The 11421-nt window shown below is 36.3% G+C and overlaps 2 protein-coding genes across 2 annotated transcripts; one reads left to right on the forward strand and one right to left on the reverse strand.

Moving 5' to 3' along the window:
• The first annotated feature begins 2415 nt into the window (after positions 1-2415).
• Positions 2416-6984, forward strand: LOC113275647 (translation initiation factor eIF-2B subunit delta-like). Its single transcript, XM_026525185.1, has 7 exons — positions 2416-3238; positions 4059-4193; positions 4904-5259; positions 5441-6185; positions 6309-6405; positions 6502-6556; positions 6694-6984. Exons 1-7 carry the CDS (start codon positions 2674-2676, stop codon positions 6754-6756), a joined length of 2016 nt encoding a protein of 671 aa, XP_026380970.1. The 5' UTR covers positions 2416-2673; the 3' UTR covers positions 6757-6984.
• A 1189-nt stretch (positions 6985-8173) lies between these two features.
• LOC113275648 (probable transmembrane ascorbate ferrireductase 2) lies at positions 8174-10098 on the reverse strand. The gene is made up of 4 exons (XM_026525186.1): positions 9835-10098; positions 9476-9524; positions 8694-8893; positions 8174-8614 (listed from the first exon to the last, which is right to left on the reverse strand). The coding sequence occupies exons 1-4, from the start codon at positions 9976-9978 to the stop codon at positions 8309-8311; spliced, it is 699 nt and encodes a 232-aa protein (XP_026380971.1). The 5' UTR covers positions 9979-10098; the 3' UTR covers positions 8174-8308.
• Positions 10099-11421: the final 1323 nt, after the last annotated feature.

An 11421-nucleotide genomic window follows, 5' to 3' on the forward strand; every position in this document is an offset into this window, starting at 1 on the left:
TACACTTTTTTTTTAAATCAAAAAAGATAATACATTCAATTTAAAAAACTTTTTGGCTTGGAGTCATACATATTAACGTTTCTAGCATTAGATAAGAGATACTTAACATTAGTTCCTAACATAAAGAAGTTTCTAAACATGATATGAGAGATGCCTAAGGGAATTTCCTAAGACAAAAAACTAGAGTTTTGTATCCATTTTGGACGTTTGTTCATCTCATTTTCGGGCAAACAAATCTTTGATTTGTTCACCCCATAGAAATCTTGCTAATTTGAGGCCTACCACTGAAAGACAAAAAATGGTAGTAATTTTTAAAAAAAACCCTTAGCCAACTATTTTCCTTAATGGCTAAACTTCCCCAGATTAATTAATGTTAATATATTATATATATATATATATTAGTTGGTTAATTAATGAGTTTAGATGAAGAAGAACAAAAATGGTTTAACTATAGAGATTATGTGTTAAGTTTTGAAGAAGAACATTTAAGAGTTCTTGAAAACATAAAAAATCAAGATTATGTGTTAGGTTTTGAAGAAGAACATCAAAAGTTCTTGGAAATATGGAAATTATGGAACCATCTAAATTTTGTTAATCAATGGAAAATCATATGACTATATGAGAAAACTTAAATTTATAGCATCTGATGATTAGGACATGAAAAAAATGATTTTTATTAAGAATTTCTTAATTTTATTTTACGCAAAGTCAGTATATATGTCGTGCCATAAATGTTGTAATTGATGTTCTCCAAAAATGATGAACAAAACCCAAAATCAGTGTATACCGTATCTACCAATTCTGACATTTTATTTGGAAGTTGTGGACCATCTTTTATAAACTCTTAATTGATGTTTGTATTCTTACTTTGTCACTTGATAAACAAACAAGAACATATTTTCTACCATTAATTCAAGTAAAAGTGAGAGGTGAGGGAGTTTGAAGGTGTCTAACATTGGTTGATTGGCTATCAACGAAAACAAAAATTAGAATCCACAATCTCGATTTTTCTCTTTATTTTGAAATTAAAAACTAGAATCGGCATATATTTTGCAACGTGCATACCGATTCTGGACATCATTTTTACAAAAGTAAAATAAAATCTTGAATTTGATCTTTTTACGATCGACACATACGGGGAATCATATATGCCGATTGTAGGCTAAAATACACATAGAAAACTTGGACATTTTTAAACCCAGAATTGGTTTATGCGAGATTCCACATCAACTGCTTCTCAATTGCGTCAATCAACCATGATGAATACCAATTGAAATCGGTCGACGCGTATACGGTCATCGACGATTATGCTAGAATGTAGACATAAACATTAACTGATTCTTGTTAAATATATTAAACCTGGATTTCCAAATTTTTAATGATTAAATCAATCAAAAACCTAATAATGATGAACTAGTTAATAAAATTACATGATGTATTGCTGCAATAAATGAATTTTAGTTTAAGAAAATAATTAAGAATAAGTTGATTTGATAGATGTAGTTAGTATCATGTTTGAGAGAAATGATTCTAGTTCATTTCTCTAGATTATGATAGATGTAGTTAGTATCATGTTGATTATGATAGATGTAAGAGAGAAATGATTCTAGTTCATCCATTAGACTAAGTCATATGGTCTTCTAATCTAACATCTAGATTGGAAGCTAGAATAACCTCCTAAGTCTTATGGCAATTCTAATCTAGCATTTAGACGCGTTGAATGGAACAGCGAAAAGTAGATGCGCAGAATGGAAGAACGAAAAGCAGAATTATGTTGCGCTGAATGGAACAACGCAACCATCTCAGCCATCAGATCAATAAAATAAAACAATCTGCGCTAAACCAGACAACGAAAAGTTGATTTTCTCTGCGCTGAACCATTAAGCGAAACTATCTCGCTACTAGTTAGAATGCGAGATATATCTGGAAAGAGAAGTAGTGTTAAAGAATAGGCAATACTTTTTGTGTAATCTGTAGCGCTTTTTGTCTAATCTAGCAGCCAAATCTAACCCATAGGACTTGGTTCAACGAAGAGATGGATGATTGAGAAATGCAAGATAATTTTACCTATTTTAGACATCCCTTATTCTCTACCGATTAGATGAAGAAACCAAACCAGCCGTGCACATAAACCCTAACCACAACATTCCACGCTTAGGAATGAACTTTTTCCTTATGAGCTGCAATTATCAAACAAAAATTAAAATAGTTTTACCTATTTTAGACATCCGTCATACTTCTCTACCGACTAGATGAAGAAACCAGTAGGCCTCGAATAAGCGAGGTAAGCCGCAAACCAGCCGGGCACATAAACCCTAACCACAACATCCCCGGTTAGGAATGGACTTTTTCCGTATGAGCTGCAATTATCAAACAAAAATTAAAATAGTAAAAATAAAATGCCTCCAGACAAACCAAACCCAAACCCAAAAAGGAGGAAAAAGAAAGACTATATCCCGAACCAAAAGAAGGAAAAGGTCCCCAAATTTTTCGTGAAGAACTGCCATGATTGATCACTCCCTTTAACCCTATTTCCCCAATCTTCACAATTCAGCAGAGAAAACAACTAATTCCTCTACTCTCCCAAAATTAAACCCTAATGTTAATGGAAAATAACCTCATAAATCTTCCTCTAAAGCCTAAAAAGCCCTAATAATTCATTCAATTTCCCATATGGAGGCACGAAGAGGAGCATCACAAAGAATGGTGATCGATCCTAAAGTACGCCAAGTAGGTTTTTTCACACCAGGTGCACCACCAGATCGTTCACAATCATTTCCAGTTGAATCAACATCACCACCAGGAGTATCAAGCTTATCCCCTTCTGGAAACTCATTATCTCCAGTTATGATTCCTCCTGCTCGTCATGCTTCTGATAATATTACTTCTTCATTAGGGTTTCAAACTTCCCGTCCAGTTCCTGTTCCAGTTCCGTTATCACCTCTTCGAAGACCTCATGGTGGAGATGGTAATCATAATATTATAATATCTGGGAGTTATAATCCATCTGAATCTTTAATGTCATCACCAACACAATTGGGTTCCAGTAGTAGAATGGATGATGGAGATTTTTCCGAGGAATCATCACCAGGTTGGGCTCGTAAAGGCGGAGGAGGTGGAGGAAAAGTTGCTTCTTCTTTTAGTGGTGGATTTGACATGACTACTACTACTGCTGTTAGATCTAGTACTTTGCCTACAACTACTAATTTGACTACTGTTTCTGTTGTCAAAACTCCTGGTAAGCACAGAATTGGTGAATATAGGTTTGAGTTAATTTTATTCATTTGTACCATGTTTGTGCTTTGTTGATAAGATTATCTTTGTGAATAGGATTTTTGTGAATCTAAGTGGGAAACTAGGATTTGGGATGAGGTTTCGATTGAAAACTAAATAGATTAGAATTTGGTTGCAATTTTACTAGTTAAGAGATTTTACCGATTGTTAACTAAAGAGGTACACATTTTCAGTATCTGAAATTGATGCATCATGTGCTTATGGTAACTTTAACATCTATTCAGCTTTGAAAATGTGATTCATCATTCTTAGTTAGAGTGTCTGTTTCGTATTGCCAGACATGAATAACACGGTTGACAACCTTTTTTAACTCCTGGGAATCTGATGGAGCGTGAAAAGATCAGTTACCTTTTTCTATCACACATTTGTTTTTTTGGCAATGAGGAGTCATTTTCCCTTCTTAGGGTTGTTTCTTTTGATGTGAAGGGAAATCAATGGCAAAGAATATTGTTCGGCTAAAACGACACATTTTCTTGTTTGGTCTTCCTTTGTTAACTAACACGAGGTTTTAAGTTATGAGGAGCCTTTTCCCCATTATGCCAATCTCTGTAACTACTGTAAGATTTCTATGATAGCTTGCAAGAAATAGCAGTTAACAGTTTTATCCATTTTCATAAGTGCCCCTTCTAGAGTAATTTGTCTCGCGGTATTATATGCTGTGCACCAGTAACTTTTTTGTGTATGGATATGCATGTCCATCTAGAAGCTCCTTTGCTCTTCATGTCACGTGTTGCTACATTTATTGATTGAAATCTTGCTTATAGAAATCGCGGAGGGAGAACTGGTCGAAAAGCAAAATGATAGACCACCAGCTTCAAAGCCACTAAAAGAGAAAACCTCAAAAGCCGAAAGGCGTGCCCTTCAGGAGGCCCAACGAGCTGCAAAAGCTGCTAACAAAGGTATGTCTTACTTATTCCTACAGGAGCATAATGAGTCGAGCAGTTTTGGTTACGTTTTATTAACTTAATATTGGAATTGGCAAAATAAAATAAAATGAGGGTGTTATTATAATTCTTTGGGAAATGTGAAAGTTGAAGTTTTTTCTTTTGAATGTTATTCACAGGATTTCTCTTTTTTCTATAGTTTAACATCATCTTGTATCACAAGATTACTAAGGTGTAGTGGTAACAGCTTAGCTACTGAAACATTACTTTGCTTTTTGGGTTTGAAATACAAATTATGTTTTTAGCTGAGTTGTTATTGATTCACATCTTGGGTCCTTGTTGCTCGGATATCCAGAATAAATCAGCATATTCTCTGCTGTTGTAAAATTATGACTTTAACATTATTCAAATGCAATTCTCTGTGATTGAATCAGTTTGTCGTTATGTTCCCACATGTAAAATGTAATGCGTCATGTTGGAGTTGTATATTTCTGGCCTATATAAGAGGCAGACTGTCTTGATTTACCTTTTATTCTCTTCGTTGAAGCCTTCTCTATCTCCTATTTTCCTTACAAAATCAACCGCGATTACTTTGTTCACCGAAGTTTACAGCATCTGCCATCATCATGCATTTTTTTTCCTGTTGAACCACGTAGTGGTTGTAGCTGCATGTACCATTAAAAAGGATTTCCTCTGAATGCTCTCTTCTGTGATGTTGGTTACAGCCGAAGGAAGCAAGGGTGCGGCAGGAGGTCCGGCTCCAGGAAGTTCAAAGCCAGCTAAAGCAGTGAAGCAACCTCAGCAAAAGAAGGAGGCTTCTCAAGTTGCAACATCTGAGAAGAAAGTAAGTGATCGCCCTACAGAAAAGGATAGGAAGAAAGACGTGCCTCATCCACGCATGCAGTTTGACGATATAAAAAGTGTTGAAAAAGCTAAAAGGCGCGCTGTTGTCAAGCAAACTGAAGCTAGGAACAGGGTTGAGTTGTTTAGACACTTGCCTCAGTATGAACATGGGACACAGCTTCCTGATCTCGAGTCTAAATTTTTCTCACTTGATCCAATGCATCCTTCCGTATATAAGGTGAGTTATTGTGTTCTAATATCTACGCCAGAACGTACTTCTATTTTTTTATTCATACTTATGTAACTTACAAGCAATTAGTTATCATGTCATGCAACTTGCAATAGTTTTATTATCACAGTACCACCACCTAGTTTTATTATCACAGTACCACCACCTAATATGTGTCAAATATGACCAGGTTGGGCTACAATATTTAACAGGAGATATATCTGGTGGTAATGCCCGTTGTATTGCAATGCTTCAAGCGTTTAAAGATGCTATTACTGATTACACTACTCCTTCTGAAAAAGCTCTAGTTAGAGATTTAACTGCAAAAATTGGAAGCTACGTTTCTTTTCTGATAGAGTGTAGGCCCCTTTCGATCAGCATGGGCAATGCAATTAAGTTTTTCAAGAATCGTGTCGCAAAATTACCTTTGAGTGTATCGGAGTCTGAAGCAAAGATAGCTCTTCAGGCAGACATTGATCGGTTTATACTGGATAAGATAATACTTGCAGATAAAGCAATAGTCGATCATGCTGTGTCAAAGATCACAGATGGGGATGTGCTATTGACATATGGATCACCCACTGTTGTTGAAATGATACTGTTGAAGGCTCACGAACTGGGGAAACAGTTTCGTGTAGTAGTGGTGGACTCACGTCCAAAACTTGAAGGACTAGCGTTACTGCGAAGGTTGGTGGTGAAGGGGCTCAACTGCACATACACCCATATAAATGCTATTTCATACATCATGCATGAAGTCACAAGGGTTTTCCTTGGGGCTTCTTCAGTGTTATCCAACGGAACTGTATACTCGAGGGTTGGAACTGCTTGTGTTGCTATGGTTGCTCATGCATTTCGTGTTCCTGTCTTGGTATGCTGTGAAGCATATAAGTTTCATGAGAGGGTACAGCTTGATTCAATCTGCTCTAACGAACTAGGTATGTGCACTACTTGAAAAGCTTATTTGATTATTTAATTTATATTTTTATTGCCTTCTTTCTTTTGATTAGTTCATGGACTTTTGGAATGTATTAAATCAAAGCCTTTTGTTTCTTTTACAGGTGATCCAGATTCTGTTGCCAAGGTTGTTGGAAGGAAGGACGTAAATTATTTGGATAACTGGGCAAATAATGAAAATTTGCAACTTTTGAACCTCCTGTAAGTAGAGTAAATTTATGTCATTCCAGGTCTATTAGCTATTCCACTTTCCACAATTGAAACTGAATGTCTTAATTACTTGTGATGTGTTAACAGGTATGATGCAACACCTTCAGATTATGTGTCATTGATTGTGACAGATTATGGCTTGGTGAGTGTTATTGTTTCTCTTAGGAGGTTTGGGTTCCCCCCACCTCTTCTGTTTTCATTTTCTTTGACCAATAAATCCTCCTTCCCAGTTTTGCCCTATCTTGTGAGTTGACATTCCTTGCACTTATTTTTTTGCAGGTTCCACCCACTAGTGTACCTGTCATTGTGCGAGAGTACCGTAGGGAACACTTGTGGGTATAAATGAGAGTGTGTGATTCCATTCATCAGTGGAAAGGAGAGTCCTATTTTTGATACTGGCATTCATATTTCAAGCCATTTATCAATGTATGCTTGGGATATGAAAAAGGATTGGATAATCTATACACAAGCGACCGTAACTTTTTTGTTTTATTCCGTTTTGAGCTGGTTTGGAATAATGATGCTCATTTGATCAAATTAGTTGTTAAATTTTGACACTTTTCTTTTCTTTTCCTTGAACTAAGTTCCACTTTAACATCAACCTTAATCTGGCCTCCTGTAAACTAAAAATGGAGGTGGAGGTCAATCAAAAATGGTCCAATTGATTGCCGCGGTCCCTGTCTGTATTAAAAAGTTAGAAATCTGTACCTATGAAATCACTAGAAACTAAAAAAGTTAGAAATGGGTTAGGGATGAACATTTGAATGGATGTTTGCATCTCCAGGAACTAGGAAGACAATAACGTTACCTGACATTCCTTGCACTTCTTTTTTTTGCCATCTACCACTGTTAAACGAGAGACTGAGCTTTGCTCTACTGAGAGCATATCAGTTCCATGAGATTGCTAAATAGCTAGGCTGAGAAGTTCAGTCTGAACCGAGAGGCTGCTGGACAGTGTTGGGTTTATGAAGCTAAAACTAAGAACTTGTTTGTTTGCAGCTGACTCGGCGTCTGAATCTGAGTCAACCCCTGACTCGGACCGAGTCAGCAGTCAGACCGTTTGTTTTCCATTTTGAGTCAGATCTGACTCGACCTCTGACTCAGACATAACCCCTGACTCGGACTCATCTGAGTCAGGTAACAAAATACCCCTGACTCATGGGACCAAACCACTGACTCACTTATTTCCGAGTCAGATGAGTCAGATCTGACTCAAAACAAACATATCGACTCAGATCCAGATGAGTCAGGCGATTTCACTCAGATCCAGATGATTCAGATCCAGACGACTCAGATGAGTCAGGAGTAAACAAACATGGTGTAAGTGGTAGTTCATCTGAATTAGCAAACCAGTACAGCTCAGTTATTTACACAAGTGACACTTTAAGCCTGAAGATCAGCAATGAGAGCCAGAAACAGTATTAAGCCATTGAGCAAACAGTATTAAGCCATTGAGCTAAACTAGACTTGATTTTGAAAAAGAGAGACAGGCTATACACACTATGCCATGAAAAAACTATGCATTGAGTCTCATGTCTGAGCACCAGCCTGGGCCACCCCAATCTTCTTGTAGGCAAGCCAATATCTAGACAACCCATGGGAAGCCAAGACCTCCCACTCACCCCATCTATGAGCTGTACTGTTAAACTGATCTCCATGGATTCAGAAGCTTGGCATGTGGATTCGGCAGAATGGCACCATACACGATTGAAACGAGTGAAGATCACTAACTTCACTTACAAAGTTAAAACGAAGTAGAGATCACTTCAAATGAAACAATTTTATAAAATTTGCATATGTTTTACAACAAACTAAATCTGCAATTCATATAAATGAGAAGTACAGTAATTTGAAGGATTAAATGAACAATTGAAGCGCTTGCATGAATGTGCACTTATTCCATTGCTCTGTAGGCATCTATTTTTCCATTTGTAGTTGGGCTAATAACAGCAAGAACAACAAAACCACCAAGAGCAACAATCAACATACCTAACGAGTTCACCAACATGGCCTCAGTGGAGTAGCGTGATATTACGTTGTTGGTTTGGAGAAAGGTAACCTTCTCTAAGATACCAGTAACAGCAGTCACAACAGCAAGGGCATAAATATAAATCCCAAAGAATACATGCCATGGCATCAATGCAGCTCTGCTGCTTCTCGCGCCACCAGGATACCAGAATGTTACAAATCCAGCTGCCAACTATATCAAGACAATGATTTGTGACCATTAACTCATTTTTCCAAGAACAAGATCAAAAACAGAAGTTCTGTAAACCTACCTGAATCATAAATAGAAATATGCAGGCAAGACCCAGCCAAGAGTGCAAACTATAGAAATTATCAATTCCCTTGTCGATATGGAATTTCAAGGCAGCCAAAATACCGATGACACTCAGCATGAGAGCTAGAAATTGCAGCGTAAGATGAACTAACTTTTTGAAATTTTTAGTCCCTGACATTGTCTTGTATGCTAGCATGGCTGAAATGAAATGAAAGTCGGTTAAAGCATATTTTGCACCTTAATTTCTTTCAAGTATTAGAAAGCAGATAATAGGGTTTGTTTCCGTGTCCCTATGGGGTTTCAATGCAGAAAAAAACAAGTATTCAGAATGCCATTCTGACGAAAAAAATCCATGATTAACAAACCTTAAGAAGATGGAATTCCACAGCAATTACCTAGAAAATGGTTTGCAATTCTAATCCACAAGAAGGTTTTACTTTTTCCTGTTCTCTACCCATAAAAAATTTCACGACTACTCTATAATGGGTTTTGCACTGATTTATAATCTCAATATAATCCCCATTACCGTTTATCTTCTCATCATTAAGACGCAACAAAAATGATTCCTAACAGACATTGCTGGAATCACAACAATACGTTGTCTCACTACATGTTCAATTATCTAGGAATACCAGAATATTCCCACTTTCTTCATTCAGCTAACTAACAATAGTCTTGAAACATCACATGGTAACAAATGAAAGTTCTCAGTTTTCCATTTTAACTGATAAAAAATGAACATCTCTAACAAAAGATGAGCTTACAAGAGTGTTCTTGTACCTTCACCATTGATAAGTATGAGTCCCATCAGCATTAATACCGGATGAACCTGTAACAAACAACCAAATACTACTAATTATTCAAATTACAATGCACAATTAAGATGGCATTTCAGTTGAATTAAACCTTGCCTCTATTGGCTGCAAAAAATAATTCCAAATTTGAAAAACTCCAAAAATGGAAATTTTCAAACTGTAACTATTAATAAAATTTCTACCATTTTTGTACTACCCAGATCTAAAATTTCAGCCCCAGAGACTCAGATAAAGCATCCACCCGAAGGTCAATCTATAAACATGTATATAGCTTATTTTGAATAGAATGAGCTGAGATAAGGAGGGAAAAGATAGAGAAATTACGTTAAAGATGAGATCTTTGTTATCAGAAAAGAGAGCTAAACCTCCTCTGTAATGTAAAGTCCAAGTAAGAACCAAAGCTGATACTACAACTCCCATTATCCGTATCAGCAATACAATTGGAAGCCCAACCATCGGAACCGCCATTTTGAAAGACAGGCAGAGAATGAAAGATGTAATCCAATAAAGAGAAAGAGATGGAAATTAGGGTTTTTGTTTGATCATTACTTCTCTTCTGTTGCGTCTCTCAGCAGTTAGATTTACACACAATTAGTTTCAAAGATGTCAACTGAGATTCAGCACAACCGCGCACGTCATCTGATATTCCACGGTGGACAGTTTGAAGATGACTTGTCCTATAACGTGGACAACACCTTTGAGATTGAGATCCAGCTAATTTAAGCGGTGGTGCCCGGTGGTTGCTTTTTTGCAAGCAAAATTGTTTAATGGGTGAATCTGCACTCTCTCCCCACTAAAGATCGCAAATTTGCATTACCTTCCCTAGAATTTTTTAATTAGCGTTTCGTCAGTATCTGTCACGTATTTCATCCGTTACTGAGTTAGCTGAGTCACCAATAGATTACACAACATCAATTTTTTTGGGGTAATCTTATTTTTATTTGGGTAGCTGGGTATTGGATGGAGTATTTGACGATTGGAAGGAACGCTGATTAAAAATCTCTAACAGAGGTAATGCGAATCACTGATTTTACGTACATTCTCAACCTATAACATGTTTGTTTACATCTGACTCGCGATCTGGATCTGAGTCAATCCCTGACTCGTCGCGAGTTAGTCCACGTAATCACTCCTGTTTTGTAATTTCTCAAATTTTAGGTCAAAAAATCTTATTTGACATAAATAAATAAGATTATTTAGAACTTTCGGAGATCCTCGTAAAACGAAAAGGAGAAGCATGTTGACGTATTTATTGCCAATTTTCAAATAACAAAATGGAAAGGCTATATGTTACAAAATACATTTAATTCTAACAATGAGAGAATTAATCCATAAGAAAATTGATTTTTTATTTGGCGCCTTTCAAAAACATAAATCATTTAGTACAATTTGTGAGCACAAATTTCTTTTTTATGAAGGGAAGATAAATGCCCCTTGATGTTTTTCTCTCTTATTTTCTTTTTGTCACTCAAAAAATTAATACTTATCAAGATGCTACAAATTTGAAACTACCCATCTAGTTAATTAGTATTGTTAGAGCATTACTTGGTTGAACTCACCAGGCGCTGGTATGTCATGTTCGGTTGTCAAGTTTAGTTCCAAAAATCAAAATTGCTTAATTTGATTACTAAAGTAGACTTAGTTAGGTTATACTAAGAACATATAAATGTTGAGACTTGCTATGGTTACTCATGAAGACCTGAAGACGATGAATACATTATCCTTCAGTTTGACGTTGGTAACTACAGACTTAACTTGTTTCATTTCTATCTTTTGTTCTTTCAAGTTTATATTCATTGAAAAACACAACAAATGATGTTGAGTTTGTCTACTATGACTTTAGTATTGGTGATTTGGTCATTATACTATGACCAAAGTATCATTAAGGAATGATATACTAGTTATTTCTAC

This window comes from Papaver somniferum, chromosome 4 (assembly GCF_003573695.1).
Source record: "Papaver somniferum cultivar HN1 chromosome 4, ASM357369v1, whole genome shotgun sequence".
Lineage (NCBI taxonomy): Eukaryota > Viridiplantae > Streptophyta > Magnoliopsida > Ranunculales > Papaveraceae > Papaver > Papaver somniferum.